The 27,315-nt window shown below is 38.2% G+C and overlaps 1 protein-coding gene across 1 annotated transcript in view; it reads right to left on the bottom strand.

Annotated features, from left to right (window-relative positions):
* Positions 1 to 27,315, bottom strand: part of arb2a (ARB2 cotranscriptional regulator A) — a 178,068-nt gene that overhangs the window by 62,514 nt on the left and 88,239 nt on the right. The window contains exon 8 of the mRNA XM_079607028.1: positions 26,620 to 26,739. Within this exon, the coding sequence (XP_079463154.1) occupies positions 26,620 to 26,739 (120 nt within the window). The remainder of the gene's footprint in view (positions 1 to 26,619; positions 26,740 to 27,315) is intronic.

Consider the following 27,315-nt stretch of genomic DNA (forward strand, 5'->3'; position numbering starts at 1 on the left):
AAAAAGAACCAAATAGAGCATGGGACTTTCTAGCAATACTGTGCACTTTGGTATCCTATAATTAAATAATAAATACTCCTATAATTAAAATAACAAATCCCATAATTCATGTTGTGAAACTTGTGTTAGATAACTGCTAAGACACATAAAAATGAATATAGTAAGTAGTTGTACACAAAGAGTATTGTAGTCCTTTTCTAGCAGGACAATAAATAATCTCATGCCATTATTTTATTTTTTTTCATATATTGTTGTGCTGACTGTAGTTGTCAAGTTCAACCATTTAATGCTGTTATATAAATATTTTTTTTTCTATACCAATTATCACACACGAATGAATGAATGAATAAACAAACTTTTTGTACCCTATTGGTGGAAAGTGATGTATATCATCGCTGCTGCTAATATGGAAACGTTATGCATGAATATTTTAATCACATAAAAAGGCATTTAATGACAGATTTACTTACGCTGTGACAAACGCCCTGACAAAATCATGTAAACACAATCTCAAAGCAAGCAAGGCATTGGATAGGATGGGGGAAATGACGGAGAGCAGCTTTGATGTGTGTGAATCTGTGATGTTTTCCTTCGGGAAAACTGAAACATGTGTATTAGATTTACACCATCACATTGCTCTGATTGATGTCCTTCAGTGACAGTCTATGTGCTCCACACACGCTGTCTGCAACTGTATTACACACACACCGCCCATCATCAATGTAAACCTAAATTTCTAAATGCCCTGTGGGCAGAGCCAAGCACTGAAATTATTAAAAGAACATATGAAAAAATAAATAATTTACTGACAGTCCAATCAATGTAAGGGAGCGAGTGAGAATGACGGCACGCACGGGACCAAAGCCTTAAAACACTCGTAATCTGCATTCCTCCGTACATTAGCTTAAGCATTATAGCACCACGTGAGCCGCACTCTCAGCTGGTCTGTACCCATAAAAGAAAGAAACCGGGCAGATGTGCTCATCAACCTCCTGCCCAGAAACAGCGCGAAGAAAAAGCAAACATGTGGAAGTACTTGTTGCGCTAAAATCAACAGAGACAGATGTTGAAACATTTGCTATCTCACTTCTGCCCTTTTCTTTGCACTTGAGCATCTGGCTTAAGGAGGAGAGACAGGGGGAGAGGTGAAGGCGCGATGAAGGAGGCAATGAGACGGAGATGACATCCAGCCTTCGAGATGGAACGAAAACATCACTCCCTCGTTTTCGACACAAGTGTGTTAGCAGTGAAATTAGCATTTTCTGTAGAAAACAACTGTGCTTGAACAGCAGCGAAAGATTAGTGTTAAAGTTTTAGGTTTCGTTGCATCAGTTGTTATGACTCTCAATACATGTATTTTCTCAGTCGGCTGCTCACAAGAATCAACACTTAGTTACTATGCAGTGTAAACGGAGCTGTAAATGGTTAGAAGACAAATCACAATTCAGTATGCAAATAGATGTAAGAAAGAATACCAGTTGCAATTCATTATGCAAATACTACAGATGACATTACACACATAAATATATATAGGGCTTGACATTTACTTTTCTGCTCACCAACCACAGTAGGTAGTGGTTTTCCAAAGTTACTGGGCACTCAGCATTTTCACGGTCCACAATTTTGACATAGATAACATAGGGGGAAAACTACCATATAGATATTTTTTATATTATCTCATAATTTGGCAGCCGGTATATTAGACAGCTGTCGCTTTAAGACCTGACGCATGGACCCATTATACTGTTTTATACAGCAAATATACTTATTTATGTGTCTTTATGTGCATACACTGTGGGTGTGAGCACAAAATCTACGGGAATGAGTAAAATTATGCTCAATACGCGCAATCCCTCGCCGGAATTCAAGCCCTGTCCGGAGCAAATTAAACGAGTGAGTAAAGGGTTTCTGTTTCAAAGCTGTCGGAGAGATGAGAGTGCGAGTATATTGTATAAAATTCTACCCGACAAAGTGGCTAGTAGGAGTGACTGCGTAATACGCCACCTCTTAAAATCCACCCGCATTTGGTTACTGTAATATACTTGGTTACTATCAAGCCCGAAATATATATATATATAAGCCGGTTGTTTTTAAAATTTTGTTTACACTGGGCCATTTTGGAAATGCTGTAAGGTAGTAAATGGTCAGCCGTGACATTCGGTCAAACAGTATCAAGGACTACCAGCAGGAAACCTCTGAAGACAGCAGATTTCCTTTCCTTTTCTCCCTATAAGCTCCATTAAGACTGTTCTCTTCATCCGTCTTTTGCTACAGAGCCCAGTTGCTATGAGACCCCAATCAGTAGAAACCCAATTAAAGACACAAGGATGATTTTGGACCAGCTAACCGAAATAGTCCTTCCGATAGCAGCTAAATCCTGCAGCTGATGAGGACAAAATACCCCCGTTGTCATATATCCTTGCCCCCGTCCCCCATTCTCACTCTCGCTCTCTCTTCCTCTGTTTGACCTCTTCAGTGACCTCTACTGTAAAATACAGCATTTAGCACTTTAAGTGGCTTCACGTCACGTAGTGAGCTAATTGCTCGACTTCAGTTGTTGGGAAATCGCATTTTCCTTAATGAAGCTGACCGCAACGGAAGAGCTTCTTTATTTGCATCTGCATTTTGAACATAAAATAGTGTGAAACACACACACGCATATGCACGCACACACACACAAGCAAAGAGGAGAGTTAAATGATAAGAAAGGCGGGGAGGCGATTCTCGTGCAGCGATAAATACTCCGCCATTTCAGCCGTCCCGGCGACAAAAGCGAACGCTCTCCATGAGACTTACATGCAAACACACAAGAAATAAGACAATTATTTAGGCCTTTGATAATTACGTGTCAAAGGCAGTGCAAGTCACCAGATAATTAGGTGAGAACTGAATGGTAATCCACAATGGCGTCCCTGGAGGCAGGGGGAAAAAAAAACCACTCAACACATTCCCAGAAGAATGAGGGAGGAATAAAGTAGCGAAGAGATAAATAAATAACATGAGCTTTTAAAAAGGAACGTGCTTACCAACAAATAGCACCATGAAAAAAGCGGCAATTACCATGGTGAGGGAAGACAGTGCGGACGCACACACTCACGCGCACGTGCATGTGAATCCAGATGCAGGCTGATTCAGGAAGCCATGCTGTTAGCATTGGTGCTGAGTCCAGACTAATGCATCCAAACTGCTGCCATAATCTGGACATCCCACTGCGTGGTAAAATGAAGCTTAAATATTTGATTGATTAACTGTCCAATTACAACCGGTGAGAGAAGGCCAACACTGCACATAGACGCACAGCACGCACAGCTACATACATGCACATCCGCACAACAGCAGTACGTCTTGGCAAAAGTATACACTGCTCCAAAAAAAGTATTTGGACACTTACAGTAAGCTACACTTAAACATATGAATGTCAAAGGATTTAACAATTTTGGCATAGTCTGCAGGATCTAACATTAGATAACAGACTGTCAGGCCAAGCCGGATCTACAAACAAATGACGCACTGCTTTTCTCCAAATGAACGATTACTTTTACTTACCGATTACTGGGGGCTTTACCAGCTCTGTTTAAGTTACAACTTACCCTAGTGTAAATAAGTGCTAACGTAGGAATATTTGAGTGTTGCACCATTACACTTGGTAGAAACAAAATCGCACAGACAAACCACATACTTGCAGAAGCCTCTGACCAGGAGCTTTTTGTTTAATTTGACAGACTTTACTGCTTTAGAAATATGAGGCAAAAAAAGTTGCTCTCAAAGACATTTAATGAACGTGACGTTTCGTGCTAAATGCTCTTCATCAGACTTCATCTTAAAATGTAAACCACTATAAATGTCAACATCATATGTACAGTATATAGTATGGTTTCAAGCGGCAAACAATATACACACAAATTTCATGATTATGTATAATAATTTAAGTGACATTGAATCAATTACCACTGAAAGTTACATCAAGCAAAAGAACGAAAAAATTACATCCACACAGCTATTCGACACTATTTCTGTTCACACATTGAATCTCAATTGTGTTATCATAACATCACAACAAACAGTTGTGCTGTCTTTCTTTAAAATAAATGCTCTTTGGTTTGATAGTTCAGTGGTGTCAACTAGCTAAACTAATCTCAGTGTCCTTCGCTACAGTTGTGATGACCCCATTAAGATCATCTAACCTCTGAAGCCAAGAGGGGCTCCAAAAGAGGTGGGACGTTTTGGCCTTTCTTCATTCTCCAGGTCCAAGAGGGCACAGGCCAGGCCTCATTCCTCTGGCCTCCCGCTTGGGGCTGAGAAAACAGCGGCAGCTGCCCTGGAGCTCCGACACCCTGCACAGGAAGAGACAACACTTGTGCCTTCCCCTGCTTTGAAGCCTGGGCCTCAGCGCCTGCCCGTCCTTTGTCTTTGGGGCAGGAAGGAAACCCTAAGCACCAGGACACTATGAGGCCCTGGGGAGGCAGCGTGTGCGTCGGTGTGGATACATCGAACCCCTGCGAGCGTCCAGCCAGGAGTATATTCGCTAGGTACGTGTGCATTTATAGGCGCCACAGTGGAACTCGACGGGCGTTTTTTGATTTATGAACGCTTGTAAGTGGAGAGCGAGCGGCGATAACTTCCTCTTCTACTTCCTGTCGCTGAGTGGAACGCCACGTGTGAAGGATGACATCGTCCAGTGTGTTGTCCCGGAAAGGTTGGGCCAGAATGGGGTATCAGTGGACCCTTGTGAGCGGAGATGGGGCGAGTAGGCGACGCTCCATGGACGGACGCACACATGCACACGTCAGCAAAGGCGGCCGAGGAAAAGGAAGCCGGGTAAATATTTACTGACACAGCACAAGCGGTGAGCGTTTGACACCTACTGAAAACAAAAGCGAGAGGATAAGGAGCGGCGTGCCAGGAAAGGCAGCGGTGCTGTGTCGAGCTTGCACTCATGGAAAACAAGAGGAAAGAGGGAAACATGGGGGCAGGATGAGTGAAAGAGCAAGTGAAGGGGGCACAGGGGTGGGGTGCGCTTGGGCATCAGTCACTGTCGAATAAAGGCCACACACAGGCGACTCCTGAAGCTTGCAGCTCTTTGAGGTGTCATTGACGGTTTATGCTTCAATTACCAAAAAGTACCGTCATACTACCAAAAATAATATATAATTCTAAAAAATTCCACATCACAACTGCAACAATCAGCCAATCAGAATCCACCTGACTTTAACAGGCCCGAGCTTTTAAAGCTGCACACTCATAATAAACAATATATTACCATGAGTTGGAGTGGACACTAATATGGTTTATCATCATAGCTATCATTTTTGGTGTAAACGCGGGCCACAACTCCTAACCGAGATCAAATATCTAACATGCAGAAAACATATTGATAGAGAATTAAATGCAGAGATAGTGCACCAGCAGAGTGTGTATGCGTGCATAAATTTTTGTGCTCGTCAGAGAAAGAGGGGCCCCGGAGCAGCTGTGCCTGGCACAGGGCCCATGAGGAGAGATCTCGGTTTGGATGATAAAAGGCTGATGGGGCCCCTCATTTTGGACCCGTTCTGCATTGATCCTGCAATGCCTTGAACCCTGGAGAGAGAGCGGAGTCTGCACACTGTACCGACAAGTGTGGGAGTGCGTATCATCACGGCAAACTCTCCTTTTGTGTCTTCACTCTTTGTTTACATCTTCACATGTAGTGCAGATCATTCAGCCGGCTACAACTGATGGTGGGCAGTTGTTTATTTTACATCGTTTTTAATTGGATAGATGCAACTGATACATGACTAATTTCATTGAAATTACATATATATATATATATATATATATGTTTGCTTGTGTGTGTGTGTGTGCGTGTGGGTGTGTACTACTGTTCAAAAGTTTTGGGACGGTGAGATATTTTTTTATGTTTTTGAAAGAATTTTTTTTTTTTTTTAAATACAGTAAAAACAATTATATTGTGAAATATTACTACAACTCTTTTCTATGTTAATGTTTTTTTTAATGCAATTTACTGCTGTGATGTCAAAGCTGAATCTTCAGCAGTCATTCCAGTATTCAGTGTCACATGATCCTTCAGAAATTACTCTAATATGTTAATTTGGAGCTTAAGAAACATTTCTTATCATCAATATTGAAATGATTTATATTTTATTGGAAATCATGATAAAAAAAAATCAGGAATCTTTGATAGAAAGTTCAAAAGAACAGCGTTTATTTTAAATAGAAATCTTTTGCAACATTCTAAATGTCTTTACTTTAACTGTTGGTCCATTTAAGTCCTTCTTACTAAATAAAAAATGTTTTAATTTCATTAAAAAAAAGATTTTCTGTTGCGGTTTACAAAAAGCATTAATTTTTTTACAAAGATACATTTTAGTAGCTAGTGAAATATTGTAATTCAATATAGTTTCCAAGACCTTTTGTACTTTTTCATGAAATTTCCAGGCCTGGAACATTTTAAAACATTTCCAAGTTTCCCAGAACTATTACACAATTTTACAATTCCTTGTAGTATTAAATTATCTTAAAAGATATCACATATGAATAGAAATCATTCATATACGTTTTATTGAATCTTATCTTCATGTCTATATTATGGTAAGGATTAGGAATTCAGAGGAATCAATTCAAATGAACACCTCTTTTGGATTGACACACTTGAAGTCATTACATTACTCATCAGTGCTTCTAAACACACCACAAAAACGATACAAAATAAGTGACAAACATTAGTTTTGTGGAACACAGATGTCTAACAAAGACGGATGAAATCCCGGCGGCTAATTAAAGTCTTGTGTTAATTAGGGGAGATTTTACTAGAGAAAGTACTAGGTGCAATCACAGCAACATCTTCATCACCTTCGAAACGGCGTGAATACTGCGCTGGCGTCGATACGAGGGAACGGTATATTTCCGAGCGCGCGTATCAACAGGGCAAAACCCGACTGAGTGTCTCCCTCAGCCTTTCGGCAGTGCCATAAAATAGAAAGCTAACCTCAATATTTCCCCTCTCTGTGCTGGGACTTGCTGGCCCATTAAATTCTCCTTCCCATGTGTCATCCTGCACATTTCCACCATGAAATTTTTGTATAATTAAACTTTCTTAATGATTTATAAGCTATAATAATAGCCGTAAGTATTTTTGAGCAGGTTAAACTGACACCCTGTAAGTGCACATGTGGGGCTGACCCTGTTTTAACAGAGTTTTGGATCATTGACTCTCCCGGCTGGAAGAATGAGGGGACGGAGAGGGATGAAGCGAAGAGGGAGACGCGGTTCTGTCATAACTCAGACGCCCACTGACACGTACAGGCTGGGCCTCGTCAGCCGGGGGAGGTGAGGGCCGGTTCAGGCAGACGGCAGGAGAGACAGGGGTCAGGCTGCCCGAGGTGTTTACAGGAAAGCCCAACTCGCCGTCAACGCGCCGAGACAAACTAGCAGAGCAGAGTGCACGTCTGACAGAAATACAGCTGCGGAGAGTACACACGATGATAAAACTACCATTATTTGGATGAATGTTAACTACAAACTGCTTCACAACGAATATGACATCCTTATAGGGTCACGCTGGACAGAACGTCAATAAATCTGCTTAGGAATTAATCGTGAATATTAAACACCCTGACCGGAAAATGGCCCAAGATGCTAAAACATAAAAGTCATGTATTTACATCTAAACACTTGCATATTTACATGTTATGTCTGCCTAAGACCACGGCCAGACATAACACTAACAATCTGTTTGTCTTCACAAGGAAAAAACATAAAAGCAAGAGAAGTAATGAAACAAAAACGTTTTATTAACAAAGAAAAAGGCGTGCACTTTAGCCACTCGAGAAGAAAACAAAATACTAAGCCTCTTTGAAACCTCGAGGGAGTTTTCTCGCTCGTTTCAGAGTGTACCGGGAGGTCAGGTGTGTGTATGCTACAACTGCGTATTGTCTGTATATGATTCTAAGTACGTGGGTGTGTACGAAAGAAGCTCCTCGCTAATGTGTGTGTGTGTGTGCGCGTGCATGTGCACTTTCAAATGTCAGTGTCAGGCCAAACCTCCCTTTTTTCTACGTTGAGACTAGCTGCGGGGCTTTTCAGATGGGCTCTCAGCAGAGACGTTTTGTTTAAACTTTCTGAGGCACTCACCCCATCCTTTCAGTCACAACTCCAAAAGTTGGAGGAGAAAAAAAGGGGGACCAATGGCTAATGAACGTGACGAAACCGCTCGCCTATCAGCTATCTGTTTCTAAAGCTCCGTCTAGCCTGCCGAAGGGAAAGAACTCCTGAACCCCCCAAAAATGAGCCTCTGATACCCCTGTTCTCAAAGGCAGTCCAGCACCAGACGGACGAAATTAATGGAAATATATAACAATCTGAAATTAACTTCCCATAGCCACCAGCTACGTTTTAACCAGGAGTTGAGGAGAAGAGAGGGTGAGTGTGAAAGAGAGGCTGAAGAGAAAAAAAAAAAAACCTATTACGGCTTCACAACCTCCTCACACACTTTTATAGACACACACGCACAGTATCTAAAAGAGAAAAAAAAATACTTTGTCTAACAAAATTTTTAATTACTATTACATAGAAAGTTTCAATTAATTTTTTTTTTACGTTTTGATTGTTAGCTTTAGTTGCTAAAAATCAATGTCAATAAAAGTCAATAAGAATGGTCAAGCAAGAAAATGAAAGCAAAATAAGTTACTTTAGTGTACAATATATATATATATATATATATATATATATATATATATATATAATACCAAAGCACCAAGAGATATTTTCATCTTAGAAGTAACAAGTATCTATATGTCCTTTAAAGAGTCCAAAAAGATATATATATATATATATATATATATATATATATATATATATATATATATATATATATATATATATATATAATACCAAAGTACCAAAACATATTTTCATCTAAGAAGTAACAAATATATGTCCTTTAAAGAGTCCAAAAATAACTTGGTAATGCTTATTTAATTGATATAAAATCACACAAATACACATATATCCCAAAACGAACTACACTAATTAGCATTCAACTGAATAAAATGTAGCATTGTCGTACAATCCGTTTATTGATGGTTGTCAGTTTGATGCTTATTAGTATACTTAGTTAGTAGTATACTTTCTGATTAGCACAATATATATTATTATGGCCCATTACTAGGGATGTTATTATAGAGAAAGCCCATGTCACTCAAGCACAAAGGGACAAAGTCTGGATTTCGCTAGGAAAGGGATTCAACGTTCTAAATAGGCCAAGAATGACCTTTCCCCCTAATACACCACTTACAGCAGAATTATCTTTTTAACTATTTAACTGCTGTCAGCGATTTGTCAGAGTGTGGCAATTACCAACCACAGCTGAGGACATTCAAGGATAAAAACACTTTTATTTATTTAGTTTGCAGCCACAGAAGACATTTATGTGCTGATAAAGGTAAGTGCGAATGCAGTGATTATCTTGTCATTTGTGAATTTTTCCTTCTGTGGTTATAATAGTGAGAAAGCCAGTTTCTGCCGTTTCCTTTGTTCTTTGTCGTGTTTGACGCCTCTGGATGCGAAGCGCAAAATTCGTAGAGTTCGTAAACGGAGATGCATCAATTATAGGAATCATAAAGTATCTTTCATGTTGCTTTTAATTTTCTTTTCGTTTCAGACGTTTGATAATTCCCAACTGTCACGTCAAAACGACTACATGCGTCTCAATTTCCAAGTATCCGGAACTGCGATACGACATCCGAGGTGCTGACTAACTCACACTCTTGAGTTAAATGTCATCGATGAGTCAAATAAACTCGCCGGGCTATTGTTAGTATGTGTACGTGTGTGAAACACATGTGACCTGAATATGAGACGGCAGGTCGGTTTGAAGGGCTCTGAGGTGGATAAATACGGCTTGAAAAAATGGCAAAAGAAAGTAACAGACTAGTGGTGAATCCTCAAGATCACATTAACGCATTTTCTTTAGAACAAAATGTAATAGACACACACACACACAAAAGGTAAGACAACTAGTGAGAAAGACCAGGAAAACAGGCTATGGGGTAAACTGTCCCGCTCAACTGTTAATGTAGATTGGAAAAGCAAGTAAAGAAATCTCATTCTCCACACACACACCTACACTGCTCTCATCTACTTTAGTCTATGCAAAAGCAGTTACAAAGGATAAGCAGTGCCCCCTAGTGTTTTTATCAATGTGAAATGAGTCCAAATCAAGAATGTGTCCCCTAAGAGAGAAAAAGAGACAGTGATGAGGGGTAAATCGAGTTTTGGCATCACAGTGGAAAAGCCTGAGGAGGACGAGCTGGAGAGAAGGGGGGAGGAAAATGAACGAGAAAAAGGGGGAGAAAATAAGGTAAGAGGTTAAGGAAAGGGGGGATGGGGCAGCTGTGGAAGGGTATATAGACGGATTCTGACACTGTCAAGATAAGAAGTAGACTGTAATGATGCTTTTTTTTAAGGTATGAGAGAGCAGGCCATATATAAACGCAGACGTCCACCATAGCCAAACACACTGCAAGACTAAAGCTCCCTTTTATATAGAAAGATAGCGACAAAAAGCCGAGCGTAGCCAACACGCAATGCGCAAAGCGTGTTTGTCACTGCTGTTTTGCTGCAAGTGTGCAGCAACAACAACAACAAAAAAACTCTAACTGCTGCCCACATCTCCCCAAAACCAGTGCAAGCCCTTTCTCCAAGTTGTTTGGTCACATTAAGAATCTACTCTCGTATGCGAGTCTGTAAGAACAAACTGCTGCTACAGTCGGGGAGAATTAAGTGAAACGTCTAGTTTGTGAATAGTGTAAAGCGTGAGTTTTTAAATGCGCACAGGATGTCGAGCTTCCGTTTTGTGGTGAGTGTTTGGCTTTATTTGAGGAATACCTCAATGAAAAACTTCTAATAGTAGTGTACTTTCAGCCTAACCCAAGCTGATTCAGTCCCATTGCTCATATTACCATCCCATTTCACTGAGGGCCCAACATCTCACATTCATCGAGGTGTAGGTCCCATCTCTGTGACACCTCAATCTGACTTCAGGTATGTGCGCGCACTTTTATGACCAGCAAAAAAACCTACAGGCATCCGCAGTGGGACGCAACCCCACACCACCGCCACAGTCGTATGTCTTAAGATGACATCAAAAGAACACCACGAGCTGTTGATGCTCCCTTTACCATCTCTCCAGTATTTCACACAACCCACCATAATTCACAGCACATAAAACCTTAAAACGGCACATAAAACAGTTCATCTCTTTTCAGTGTCGGCTTCCCGAGCTTAAAAATTAAATATGTTTTACCGCAGGTACATAACTAAAATATAGAGTTTAAAAAAAAAAGGGTCTCGTAAAAGATTCAAAGAGGATTTGACTACGTGTTCAGAAGCGGGAAGCTCTCGCCTCTCCGCAGAGAGCACCGCGGAGACGAGCAGACTTCCACGGCTCAAATCTATAGGATACCCGGCATCGCACGGACACGTGTGATATTATGAATACCCAGAATGCTCTCTTATGACATGTGGAGAGTGAGAAAGTTTGATTCAAAGAGCACACGGTGCTATAAAACATGCTGACGTTCAATCAGTTTTGAAACGCATATGGAGGGGGAAGCAGAATGCTGAATGAAAGCGAGAGAGAAATGAGGGGGGAAAAAAAGGTACTGAGGAGGTAAAACATCTGAAGTTCATGGAGAAACCGATATCCAACATCCTCTGAAGGTGCAGAGTTCAGTGACATTTGTGAAGTGTGGTGGTTCTCTTTCGGTATAGAGCACTTTCACAGCTGTTTTTCTTTCTTTCTGGCCTCTTGTTTTCCAGAATGTGGAACATTGCTCTTCATTTTCTTTTTTGAATCTTTTTTGAATGTCGTTCCAAATCATCCGGGTCTAATTCAAACCCTTTCCTTAAAGGGTTTAGGTAACGCAAAACTAAAAGTTCTGTCATTATTTACTCACCCTCATGTCGTTCCAAACTTTTTTTAATTCTTTTTTTTTTTTTACAAAAGTGGATATTTCGAGAAGAGTTTCAAAACTTGTTGTGCATACAATGGAAGTCAATGGTTACAAAAACTGTTTGGTTATCAACATTCTTCAAAATCTATATTTTTTTTCACAAGAAAAAGTCATACAGATTTAAAATGGCATTTTTTTCTTCTTCACTATCCATCACAACCAAGCGACTGACAAAATGTCCTTTTGTTCAACACTTGGTCATAAAAAAATCTAGACTAACTAACATGGAATAGATAGCTACTGCTTTATCTGTTATTGGTATTGCTTTATCGTGTCGCGCGTGGTTAAGAAAACTGTGTAATGCTTCTAATAATGAAGAAGAGGAGACAAAGCACAAGTGAAAAGAACAAAGATTGTGTGTATAAGAGCAAGAGACGCAGACAGAAAATCAAATGTGAAGGATGGAGGGATGTTGTCCTCCTGGACTAGCCTTAGTCCCGTGTGCAGACCTCGCCGTAGGCTCTAAGGGAGAGAGATGGAAGGAAGGAAAAGCATGTGGAAAGGCGAGAAAGGGATTTGTTTGTTCCTGAGGTCATGTGCGGCACTCCGCACAAAATCAAGAGGAAGAGTGGAATGTTGAACTGTGTTAAAGATCACCTGCAAGAGTATAAATGTATCAAAGTTTCTCTCTGGGATACGCTCCATTTTACACCTTATGTTCTTAATCTCTAAAAGGGATTATGAAAAATATCCATTTACCTTTATTTGTAGAAATAAAATTTACTCTGTAAACATGATGAAACTTTCAAAGCTCAAAAGCTTCCTGCCTAAGTATAGAAAGATTACACTACCATGCAAAAGTTTGAGGTCTGCAAGAATTGTTTTATTATTATATTCAGATGTCTCTTATGCTCACCAAGGCTGAATTTTTTTTGTATCAAATTAATGCAAAAACAGTTAAATTGTTATTCTTATGATGGCGAAGCTGAATTTTCAGCATCATTACGTGGTCTTCAGTGTCACATGATCCTTCAGAAATCAATGTAATATGCTGATTTGATGCTCAAGAAACATTGCTTATTATTATAAGCAATGCTGAAAACAGTTGTCCTGCTTAATATTCTTATGGAAAGCGTGTTTTCAGCACATTTTTATGAATAGAAGATTAAAAAGAAATCATTGATCTGAAATAGAATATTTGTAACATTATAAATGCCTTTATTTACAATGTAAATATCAATTTAATACATCCTTGCTGAATAAACATATTAATGTATTTAAAAAAAAATCTTACTGAGCCCAAACTTTTGAATAGTTAGTGTATATATCGATTCAAGGCAAAAAAAGAAAAGAAAAAAAAGACAACAATAATAAATACATTAACGACACTTACTAAAAGACAGGGCAATGCTAACTTTTTAGGCATCAACAACATGCCTGAAAGTATTGTGGCTCATTTCAAGGTTAGAAACCATAGTAAGAGAGAGCAATCTAAATAGATTGAATTAAGTGAATTGTCTGACCAATACAGTCTATGATTCCTGACTCCTATGTTTGATTCAGACTCATTCGCAAGTCAGTTTGAATCAATTCAATTTCTCTGTAGCCAGTTGTTCTCTCTCACCACACAAAATCTATCAGACATTATCAACTAAAACACTATAACCCCCCCCCCCATGTTTCAGTTTCAGAAGAAAGTGAAAAATAGTCTGACAAATACAAATTCGACAGTTTTTAGTGCAAGAAAACCTTGACTAACATTATAAGCAGACATCAGGGAGAGAAAAATGAATAAAGTGCTAAAAAATGTATGAGTGTATGACTAAGCTGTAACTCTATAATCGTGTTCCATATATATATGTGTGTGTGCTGTATCTGTAAACCCTGTTCAGTACCCACCCTGAACCGAGGCATGAATACACATCACATGACCCTTCCCTCGCTCTTGGTTCCCCCTCGGCGCAGTGACTATTAAAATATTGGCGGCAAAGTTTCTTCCTCTCCTCTCTCCCACACTCCTTCCTCCTGCAGGTTGGGGAGGATGCGTTTGAGGTGAACTCTGCATAGCACTATCTCAGGGAAGAAAAAAAAAAAAAAAGTGATCAATGTGGGGAGGCGATGCGAGGTTCCCTAGGACAAGCCAATCAATGCGTGAGAGGAACCTTGCCCAGGGCCCTTATGCAAATGGAGGCACGTCCGGTAACCCCGGGAGCCGACATGTGCGTCAGATCAATGGGGCGCTGCATTAAAAACCTTACAGCTATATCAGATGCCTGCCCACTAAATATGTAATGATGAACCCCTTAAGATTTCACTGTGAGCTCTTTAACTAGCGGAGGAGGCACATGTGTGAAAGCAAAAGGCTCGATCTGAACATCGAGATAGACGTGTGGGATTAAATCGGACACTCGATTGTTGTCTGTTTGCTGTGGATGACTTACGCAAGCTGGTAAATTTACCATGAATATAGCATCAGACATGGTTATTTGGTTGAAATATTCCAAATGGTACCGTGTGACATAGACGCTAAACACAACAGAATGCTATAACAACTATATAAAGGCTATTTTACATTAGCATGGGACGAAATGAAGTGTCAAACAGACGTCTGAAATATGTCTGTCAAACCATGACAGGGCTCATCACGGATGTTCAATGGCTTATTGTAATACATAATTGCATATTCTATTAGGCGGTACTCATAGCGATATACATTCACATGCAAATGATTTCGTCCAGATGAACCACACAGAAGATGACAGACAATAAGCAGGAATAACAAACACGTCTATGTCAGCGCAGACGCATAAACACTGGCGTGCACGCCGCAATCTCGGAGTTACACATCAAATCAAAGCCTCTTCTCACTTCAAAGTGTATTCTGGACACACAGACGCACACATTCCTGGAGCATGTCTTATCGTCGGTGTGAAGATAGGCTACTCCGCACAGGCGTTTGCTGATAGTTTATTTATAGAAATAGTGGAGCTGGGTGATTTCTCTTATCGTGCGCTCGTTTCGGCGTGAATTTATCCCTCCATCCATGTTTATGCGCTAAACTCTCTGAGCCTGTTAACAAGCAGCGGCTAATTAAGCTTGTGACAGAGAAAAGATGAAGTGGGGGAGGAAAAAATGAGAGAAGGGGGAGAAAGACAGACGGAGAAAGAGTCTGAGTTAAATGCACAAGGTTGACCTCGTATAATTGTGGCGGCCCAGGGATGCACAAAACTACGAAAGTTCAAAATACAACCGTTTTAAGATGCAATACAACAGGAGTAAGACACAACGGCAACTAAAATTACAATGCATATAAGCGACAACACACACACACACACACACAAAAAACCAAGCAGAACAAAATTACACCACACACACACACAACACATATACACCATAAATACAACCAAAATAAGACAATTAAGACAACATAATGGAAATAAGCCAAGAAGTTTTTTTTTTTTATGAAATACACCATTGCCACAATACAATGGCAACTAGAAAATTAAATCCCAGACAAAATTACACCACAATAGAAATAATCCACACCATATCCGATAAAACAACAGAATTATTCCACACAAAAAAAAGTATGCCACAACAAAACAGAATTAAGATACCCAACAGCAATTACAAATTACAGCACAACGCATATTAGGAAAAAAAAAAAAAAAAAAAAAACGATTAGGCCTACAACACAATGAATTACAACAGAACCAAACACACCAATGTAAATAAGACGGGCAAGATGTTGTTCCAAACCTGTAAAGTATGAATTCCTTTCTTCTGCTGAACACAAATAATATATTTTGAAGAATATGGGTAACCAAACAGTTGATGGGCCCCATTGACTTCCATAATGTGGAAAAAAATACTATGGACATCAATGGGGCCCATCAACTGTTTGGTGTCGATAACTGTTTAGTTACTGACATTCTTCAAAATATCTTCTTTTGTTTTCAACAGAAGAAAGAAATTGGGTGAGAAAATGATGGCAGAATTTTTCCTTTTTGGGTGAATCTCTTTAAGGCAAAAAACCCCCCAGCACATCAGATTAAAACAACAAAGGAACATAATTACCAATGGAAATAAACCCCAACTCAATACATATAAGTGGTAATACAACAGAAAACGAATTACACCACATACAACACAAATAAGCCACAATAACGCAATAAAAGACACAAAACAATGATAATGGATATAAGTCAGAACACCATGAAAAAATGATACAGCACTACGGAAGTAAGCCACAATACAATGGCAATGAGCCACAACACAAAATAATTAGCAAAGCCAACCAAACTTCAAAATGAAAGCCAAAACATACCAAAATGGAAATAGGCCAGATAAAACCACAAACCAAAAGAATTACTCTACAACACAATATAACTAATGCAAAAAGCAAAGGAAATGTGCTACAACCCAACACAATTATGCTATAAGCAAAATAAAATATACAACACAAGACATTGACACCACAAAACAACATAACTGCCCTACAATACAACAGGAATAAGCTCCATTGACGTGCTTTGGAATTGGACATTGTGAAATATTGAAGTAGATGTGTGTGAAGAAAAGAGTTGCTCATAAGACAGAAGAAGCTGCCTGGAGATCTGTTCTTCTTTGTGATATTTAGCAGATACATTGTCTATACTGTCTTTATATAGCCAATAAAAGGCAGCTACTATTTTCATTTTACCAAGGTGCCATATGTTTAATATAATGTTCTCTTGAGGTGGATCTGTAATGAACAGACATACTCATAAAAACGTCCCACAACATTTACTGAGCAGCATCAAAACTCGTTTAACCCAAAACAGCTGACACACACTTTTCCTTCATGATAAACATAATATTACCATATTATTACCACTACCATATTCATGTACTGTACAATGGTATTTACATGGTACTTAAAAAAAAATACCATGCAACAGATCTGGTGTGTATGTAGACAGTGAGCCTGAAAGCTACAGTAATTTCTCGAAGCACACACAGAACTCCACCCCCTCTGTGACCCTGTTTCAGCGTAACACACCTGGACGGCAAATTCATATCAATTAAAAGCCGAATGCAGAAGGGTTTCCATTCTCCACCAACAATCTGTGCGTGCTAGATTGCTCGTCATCTTCTAAAAACAAACAGAAATTAATGACAAAATGAGCCGGAAATACATCGAATTGTAGTCAAAGCTCTCTCTCTCTCTCTCTCTCTGGTGAATCCCACACAACAGAAGTCCAGGAGGGAAAAGATTGGGTTTGAAGCGGCCCATCATAAATCAAATAAATTAATAAATAAATAAATAACAGAAAATGGCACAAACAGGCAGATAAAGAAAACAATGCCTGGGAGGAGGTAAAGAGGAAAAAGACAATCCACAGTGGGGGAAATCTTTTACAATGTTGATTGTCAGGATCTCTTTTCAAGCTAGAGAAATGAGCCACACAGGTAGAGTGAAGCGTCTGGGAAGACTGTGTGTTGTTAATCAGGAGAATTCTCCAACAATGCAGTGGTTAGAAGAAAGCCTTGGTCTGTGGTGTAAATCATACATTCACCATCACACACTGATAGACCTGATCAACAGCGTTCAAACCGATATCAACAAGTCTGAGCTTCAAGCGAAGGCATCACATTAATGCCAGTTAAATAATTGAATTAATCTTAATGAATCACATTTTTCCATTAAATACAATTAATGAAGACTTTGTGTACTGGTGTGATTAACTTCATCCACTTTTTAGTTTATATATAAACAGACTACCATTCAAAAGTTTAGAGTCAGTAACACTTTTTGTTTTAAGAAATGAATGCTTGTATTCAGAAAGAAGCATTAATCTGATCTGACCTGAACCTTATAGAAAATGAGTGGGCTGAACTGAAGAGAAGCAGCGCCAACATGGATCTGGGAATCTGAAGGATCTGTAGAGATTCTGCATGGAGGAATGGTCTCTGATCTCTTGTCAGTTGTTCTCCAAACTCATCAGACATTACTCAGAGCTGCTATCTTGGCAAAACGAGGTTGCAAAAAGTATTTAATAAAAGGGTGCCAATAATTATGGCCAACAGGTGAGCATATTTAATAAAGTGAAATCATTAAAATGATTTTACTTCAATGAAAGGTTAGATTTTTGAGAATTTTTTGAATGAAAGATCAAAAGGGTAAACAATGCAGATTTGTTTACAGACATTTTTAATCATATTTACCAATAATTCGGACCACAAGTGATTGTATTACAGAGACTGCATATTGACACTAAGCCCATAGACCTTTCAAAAGATGTAAAATATGTTAACATCATTGATATTTGTAGACAGTAGTCTATATAGTAAATGTAAACACAGGTAAACAAAGTGACGTCAAGTACGAATAAGGTGGGTCAATGCGCTTCAAGAGGTTAATTAATGTTCAGCATATTAGAATGATTTCTGAAGGATCATGTGACTGATGACTGGGGTAATGATGCTGAAAAATCTGCTTTGTTATTACAAGAATAAATTGCATTTTTCAAAATATATTAAAACAGAAAACAGTTATTTAAATGTTACAATATTACTATTACAGTATTTTTTTTTCAAAGAAATGCAGCTTGGTGAGAATAAGAAACTTTGTTCAAAAACATTTTAAGAAATCTTGCAAATCCCAAACTTTTAAACGGTACTGTATATTGTAGTATATTATATATTGTTTGAAGGAGAAGTAATTTTTTTAGGGCTGTCGATTGTGGTAATTTTGTGTGGTTTTACAAATAAATCACTCAAATCAAAATAAATAATTGACTTTTCCTCCAGACAAATTTCCACTATTTAATAAAAAGAGACTCTAATATTAAATGCAGGGCTGGACAGAAATCTCTGCAATTGTGAATATTTCATATTTCATGTCAGTCTGCAGCAAGTGAATCAGCCAGATATCAGATACCCATTTGTCCAAGCAGAAGGTTTTACAGACAGCAGAGCTGTTTAAGGCCGCAGTCTTAAAGTATCAAGAAACCAGAATAACATAAACGTTAGAAACGAAAGGCAGCATAAGAAAGCTTGTATTCTAGAGTTCAATTGCCTTCTACAGCCAAGATGAAGGATTCAGGTAAAGAAGAAAAAAACAATTCCTTGGTGTCTAGATTGCAACACCTCAGATATCAAATGGATATCTAAAAACTGAGCTCTGATGCATCTCAATCCTTTTTTTCCACACTGGCCGTAAAAGTAAAAATGCATAGTGATGCTCTTTAGCAAAGACTATATTTACATTGTAACAACTTCTAATATCTTATTGCTTGTTACTTGCAGTTGAAATGTTTAAGAAGAAGTGAAGTATACTTGTAGTTCGAATCTCTTGGTTGTTTTTGGTCCGACATCTCTCCTATGATGAGGAACCAGGTATTCTTGAGCATTCTATCCTTTTTATGGACACACCTTGTGACATCACATCCTGTTTTTGGTTCGTTTAGATGTCTTTGGTCTAAGTTGGAGTCGAATCGCACCAGAGTTCATTTGGAAGTGGTGGGGCTTGTTTGGTGCGCAGCAGGGTTTGGATGCCAGCAGTCACACTTATTCAAATGAACCGCACAGAGCAATCGCAACAGAGTTCATGTTAATCAAACCAAACCTGCCAAGTGTGAACACACACTTAGACTCTGTCCACACACAAACACAGGTGTGTGAACGCAAAGTTCTAACCTATGCTACACAACACATGATGACACGTACATTTGATCCATTTGTTTCATCAAAGCTGTGGGCAACCACACACTGGTGCAATGGGAGGCAGATGTACGTTTGCATAACTCATTACATAACGCGCCCCGTTTTCTCCAATCCGGCTGCTCTTTGCTCTGGCAGAGAGTCAGGAAGGTTACGCGGAGATGAGCTCTGCCCTGATGGCTGTTCCCACAGGGCTCCAGATAGACTCACAGATGAAAGCAAGCACAGGAGCAGTCAATGCAGCAATCAAACAAGATCACATGGAGAAAGATGAGAAAATGGGACAGGTATGATCAGGTGAGATGAATGGTTCACAGCTGATTTTGATCCAGGACTGAGATTTCACACTAAACATCAAGTGGCGAGCCAACACGGTACCACAGCTGTTTATCCTGTTAGCCTTCAGCGCCACTTTTGAAAAATCCCCAGAAATAGCATACCCAACCTAAAAAAGATTCAATTAATTGACCCTTTGTCCTAAAAGCTCAAGTATGGTCTCATTTGAAAGCTGACACCTGGCACTTTATTGGAAATGTAGAATGAATTATTGTCATAATGAAAAAAAAAATATGAATAGCTTCAAAGTTGTGTAAGTTATTAGAAATTTATTTTTATGAAACATCTTCATGAAAATTAAATTGAAGTTGGCCCGTCAGCACTCTAGAAATGCACTCCAGCTAAAGACACATGTCTGACCATGTTATATTTAAAATTTGAAGGTGATAAGTCTAAAACTCTGTATTTTGTTAAATGTTTTTCAAGATCATCTCAAATGACTTTATTTAGAATTGACTCTAAAATGCAAACTTGTGTTTATTGTCATCTATTAGCATCTATTCAGTCTATTGTCTCTATTGTTTTGTGGTGCAAACGAGCCCCATTCAGTGTCAGTCTCTCCTGCACACATTTACACATCTCCAGCCGGCTTATGGCCATAAATATTCTTTTCCTTTGTCTCCATTATAATCGCTAACGACTGGCTAATCACGGTGTTTCACCCCCTAATTTCTTTCATAATCTTCACTTCACATTTGAAACTGTATCAAATGCCTTTCTTAAATAAAGAAATATTTCAGTAAGCATTCCGATTTAGAAAAAAAATCATAAAAAATAACAGCTAGATGGCAGGTGCAACTAGAGAGCTAGCTAGCATGTTAGCTTAGCACACCATCAATACACGACAATTTATGAGATTAAAACCCTGTTTGTGCTCCAAACTTACTTTATAGTGCAAGTCGAGTGTTTTAAATAATCTTCTATGAGCTTATTTGGCTTCAGAAAAGAAAATCAGACAGAAAATATATGATTTGATATTATACATATAATCTATTATTATAAAAATACCTGACATGGCTCGAAGAACACAGGTAAATCAAATATCATTGCAATCATGTTTATTGTCTTCAAAACATCTTTATCTGCATGTTATAGCGATCTCTGAAAGCTAACGTTAGCTGTGTTTATGTCAGTGACGTCCTGGAAGGTCACAGGTTATTGTTCTTCTTCGTGTGCTCCCATATTTGGAAAAAACTGTGCATAGAGCGCCCTCATTCTGCTGTATGGATTGAAAACACAGTACATCAGAGTATCCAGCGCTCTTTATGTATACATCGACGCATTTGGATATAAATTCAATAAATATTATTCCTGTCTATAGAAATATGATGTAAACCTATGATAATATATCAATATTTCTCCAAATCTGCACATTTTTGAGCCAAAAGCCCTGAGGAACGTTGTTTTGTCACGCGTTCTCAAGACAACAGCACCGGAGTTTTTTTCTGAATGGAGCAGCTGACGCTCATAATTCATATTAAAGGTATCGACTCATTTTTTCATTACATAAATCCTGACACAAATTAAGACATAACTGTCACTATAAGTTTCTCAGAATACAATAGTGGTCAAATACTGAAACGTGAGACTTATATATTTTTAATGATGTATAGTTTGTCAAGGTAATAACATTAAATCTGATAGTAACTTTGAACTATTTAAAAAAAAAAACGCTTCAGAGCGTCCTCGCTCTGGTGAAGGTTATTATTGAACAAAACAGAGGTAGGCATGACACGGAAGTTGCGTTCATATTTGTGACGTATATCTGAATGAAACTGCTTTCATACATAAAAAACGTAGAGCTGGACTTGATTTTGTCCATCTGGAATTGATTGGATCATTGTTGTTTGCACTTGCTGTGATCTCAAGTGAGTTGTCCCACCCTCGTGAAAGTAACGCCATCAGAGAAGAGATGTCGTTGCAAGTGGGAAGGGAAGTTGTTTTGATTCAAGAAAACGGGGCAGATTTTTTTATTTTTTTAAATAATGATGTGCACAGACAAATCATTTATAATGGTGACTTTAAAAAGAAATGTCTTGAGATTCTGAAGTGCACATGTTGCTAGTCCATGGGCACAGAGGACTGTGTGGAGTTACAAAAAAAAAAAAAATGTGTAGAACAGGTAATGGTTCTCGTCGACGTGGACAGAATAGCACACTAAATTACTGTTTGCTGTCGTTTAAGCAAGTGCACATATTTGTTCAATGTGCCACAAAAACTGCGACGGAATATACAATGTGAAATTGACGGCCCAATCAGTGTAGTCCGATTCCCGAACGAATGACTCGTAAGAGTCTGATCTTTTTAGTGGTGCAAATACATCCATTATAAGTAGTGTAGTTCGATTCCAGAACAAATTATTCAAAGGAGTCTGATCTTTTAAGTGAATCAAATGCTTTCTGCGCAACTAATGTAGTCCGATTACCGAACAAATGACTCTAATCAGTCGGTTCTTTTAGTGAATCAAGAATGTTTGGGTCATAGCATGTGAGACTTAAATCAGTGGAGTTGCTGTTTGTTTATGATGACGTGGTTAAATATGGACATTATGAATTTAGTTTGTATAGTAATGTTGTGTAATACATAGTTTTGATTATGAAACTGTTAAGTAACCAGAATCTTTCAGATGAATCAGAACCAAAATCATTAAATTCTTTGCATTTTCCATTACTTATCATAGATCAATGAACACAGCCACAGGTCAATGTCAACATGATGGATGTAGTATATGTAAATCCGGTAATGTATTTATACTACACACCTTCAAACAAACAGCACATACTTCGTCAATGGTCGAGAAGTTCAATCACATTCGGTGCATACAGTGAAGCTACATGAATTCAGAGCCAGAAGAGGGAAAGACATACAGTAGAAACTCAGAATTTATGGCACAGATATGACAAGAAACAGAGACTGTTGTAACAGAAACACAAAGATGGAATAGTGAGTCCTGACATAAAGCTATCCAACCTTGACGCACCACTCTTACTTAAAGGCACACTTTGATGTATCTGTAATTACTACATACTGCCTTCGAAAAGAAATCGAATTTCAATGAAAAGAAAGAGGGAGAGCCAACATGCTGAAGACATTAATCGGACAGTGTTTGATGTGCCTGATCAGAAACGTGTTCGTTAAGAGTTAAAGGGAGCATTAATTAAGCCACAGACGGCCTGTTTTCAAGCAATCTGTTGTGACGAGCTAAAATCTTGGCCTTTCATTTCTTCACCTTGAGCCATTACTTAAGACCTATTTACAAGTCACATGCACTGCCCTCTCATTAAATAGGGTTACTGCCAATGAAGGGTGTGGAGGAGATTATTTTTTAGAGTACTAGTCAGTACATTAAAATGAAAATAAGTAAATAATAATGAGATAAATACTGAACATTTGATTTAAGTTTCACTTGAGGAGCTACACCGTGTCCTAACCAGAAGTGACACGATGGCGCGACACGCGTCAGAAGGTATCTTTTCCATGATAATAAGTTTTTATCCAAACCAGCCACGACAGCGATACGTGACGAGTGTCAGGGGATTCTATTTCTGCAACATAGTGGCTGAAATAACATGCAAACTATGACAATGGTAATCTCAGGTACTGATTATGTGCTTTATTTAATGTAAAAAAAAAAATACAATAAATTATTGTGAGTTTTGAATAATATTATAAGAGTTATAATTTTGCATGACCTTTATAGCCATACTGAAAGTGAAAATAGATGTCACCTCAAATCTTGAAAATTAATTAAAAGAACTAAAGCAAACTAAAAATTAAAAATAAATGAAGAATTTAAAAAATTAGTAAATTTATAACTTTGATTATGTGCTTAATTCAGTTGCGAGCGCAGTGTGCATGTAGAGAGAGCCCATCCACGCGCTCTTCTGATTGGCTGTGTTTTTTGATTGACTTTGTCTCATCTCTTAGTCGTGTCGCATTTGGTGTGGACAGTCAGATTGTTTGAAGCTGTTATCTTATCGCATTGTGTCTGGTTAAGGCGAGACACAGCAGGCAAAAACATTGTTTTTTTTTCTTTTTTCACTAGTCAATTTTGAGATTTTGGGATATTTGTCTTCAATAATATGTCTTCTTTCAGAATTGTAGTGAAAAAAAAGTACACATTTAGGTCTTTATTTTACTACACTTTGTCTGTTTGGGTCTGTAGATTTCTCATAAATTCAACGAAAGTTGGCGTTCTAAATCAATGCTGTCGGATCCAAATATGGTCATTTCCTTTTTATCAGCAACCAATCGTGAAAGTAAAATCTCATTGGCTGATAAATCTTTAAAGCCCGTTTCTCAAAATGACTTTTCTCTCATACTCCAAGTCCGAAATCTCTAATATGTGAACACAATGAAAAAAATATTTTGAACCTGGCTTTATCCAATATTTAGATTTCGTTTTTATATATATATATGCGAATGAGTGCATATTTAATTAGATATAGCCTAATTTGCATATTTAAACATTAAATTACAGAAAACTTGTAATAAACTTTTTTCTCATCTTAATGTAGGTAATCAACTGGGAAAGTTTCATGGTGATATCTGCTAGTTAAAAATTGTACCCTATTCACCTGTAGTGTCTCGCCTTAAGATATGGAATTATAGGTGCATCTACCAAACTACAAAACAATAAGTATGTCAAGCAGCAAAAATTATTAATCAACTTTAACTTGGGATGTTATGCATGATCACTCATAATATCTATACAGATGATCTGTGTTTGATGGCAAAGTTATTCTCCGATAGTTTATCAGAATTTACCTGCCACTCCATACCAGAAACAACTGAACCAATGAAAGGCATGAGCATGGTTTGTTTAAGAAATAGTGTGTTTAAGTGAGCATCCCGCCTGTGTGTGTGTTTGAAAGCGAGGGAGGGGAAAAAACAGGAATGCATCAGAGAAAGACGGCTAAACAGATCTCTGGAGGAAGACCGCCATGCCTCCACCAGCGAGGGGCTGTCACGGCCACAACGCCACATAAATATTTAACAGTTATATTCAAATTACGAAACCGAGAGACTCCTGCCTCAGATAAAAACACATATTCCTGGAATTATCAGAGGAATGCTAAGTTGCGGCCATCCGCTCCACCCTCCCCTCTCTCTCTAAGAAAAGTGGGATGGTTCCATGAAAAGTGATTTCATGAAGAGGTGTGTGTGTGTGTGTGTGTGTGTGTGTGTGTGTGTGTGTGTGTGTGTGTGTGTGTGTGTGTGTGTGTGTGTGTGTGTGTGTGTGTGTGTGTGTGTGTGTGTGTGTGTGTGTGTGTGTGTGTGTGTGTGTGTGTGTGTGTGTGAGAAAGCAAGAAAGTGTGAGTTTATGTTAGGTCAAAGGTTAGACAGGGTGCTCTGTCCTTACAATGCGCATACCTAGACTAGTAGAGATTGTGACAAGATACCTGACCCTTGACCCCAGAGGTGATGTAACACAGGGTATATAGCTGAAAACTTTACAAGGTTAAGGTAAAGGGTTAGTTCATCAAAATTGAAAATTTGGTCATTTATTTCCCTTTGTGTCTTTCGAAACATGTATGACTGACTTTTTTTCCATGAAAATACAAAAGAGGAAAATCTGAATAATGTCTGCAATTTAATGAAAGCAAGGACAATGTACAGGAACACTGAAAAAGTAGCTAATAATAAGACTACTGTATATTGCAAAGTTACTACAGTAATAACAGTAAATTATGCATAAGTACAAGTAACTAACCCTAAACCAAACCCCAACCCTAATTATGTAGTTAGTATATTTAGTTAAAAAAAAAAACATTTAGTACATAAATGTATAATTAATAAACAGTAAAAAGGACACCTTATAATAAAGTGTAACCGAATCTAGTGGCACAAATTTCACTACAAAACGTTATCTGGAGTCTCCAGAAATATGTCCTTGACCCTTTCAAATGACAGATGGACTGAAACTACACTCCCAACTACTACCAGTTTCTTAAAGACACGTTCTTTAAACACTGGAACTATTTAAGAGAATGCAATGTATGACAATGAATGCTAATGTAGGACAATGTTCTAACCTGATGAAAAGATCCTAAGATTTACTGTACAGTGAGGGAAAACAATAACCATCTTTGAACAGGCTACGGTAAAGAAAATGACAAATTCAATGGATGTGAGGCTTATGAAAGGCCCTAAAAATAACGATGCCTTTATGGTTAAAGGGTGCATTAACCCTTTAACCATTCACATAAAAGAGAAAGGCTGTTTTTTTAAGTCCAATGAGAGACTATGTAAGATTCAAATGTGTATCTTCTGTCTTTCTGACTTTAACATGTACTCTGCCCTTCTAGCATGATATCTATTTCTTTTCTCTCAGGATCTGATGTTATGCCTACTTGTCAACATGCTTTAACAGAGCTGTAGTTTTGCAGTTTCTTATTCTTCCTTCGTCCCTCCCTCCCACTCAAGGAAGTGAATAGTGCCTTAGGACAAAGATGAACTGGATTGTTTACAAAAGCAGCACTTTCTCAAAGAAACTAAGCGTTATTTATTTTTAATCATTTTGCTCTTTTTTTTCTCTGCTGCTTTTCCCACCGGTGGAGACAACTGTGTGTGTTGAGATGGTGGAGGGGAAGGGATTTCATAATAATAACCTCCAACAATTACTTACCAAATTCACGTATGACAAGCCGCCATAGCTGTGTGCCACGATGAAGACGTTTTTCGCGAGTGATTTAGAGATGAAGTGGTCCCACACATAAAGTGTGTGTTCCTCCGGAGAGCTGTTTTCCTGCAAAGTCAGAGTGAGAATAATTGAAGTTAAAGGTTTAATTTAATGAGAAATACAATTTTCCTTGATGTTTCAAAATACAAGCTAAAAATACCCTCCAGTCCAAAAAAAAAAAACCTTTGGACTAAAATAAACTTTTGAAATGCATGTGCAAAAAGTCTTTTTTGCAGCCTACTGATATCACACAGATACATTAACACATGACCACCCACATTTACATGATCATGGCACCTATTTATAAAACAATTTATTAATAAAAAAAAAAAAGATTTGTTATTATGACAAAAATCACGTGGACACCCCATTTTTATTAACTTACTAATATTTTATTAAAAATATATTAATATAAAATATATTAGTAAATAGAATATAGGATAAAATATATTAGTAAATAGAATGTAGGATATATTTTATTAAAGTATTTTATTTTTATAAAACTAAATAAAGAAGCTTTGACCTCTTTAAGTTAGAGAATGCCTGAAGACGTGCACCCAATAAACTCGCACACAGCCACATTCACTCAGTTAAATTTATCTTAATCAATGAGTCTTGCATACTGCGAGGCCTCCGATGCAA

This window comes from Phoxinus phoxinus (genome assembly GCF_949152265.1).
Source record: "Phoxinus phoxinus genome assembly, chromosome: 3".
NCBI lineage: Eukaryota > Metazoa > Chordata > Actinopteri > Cypriniformes > Leuciscidae > Phoxinus > Phoxinus phoxinus.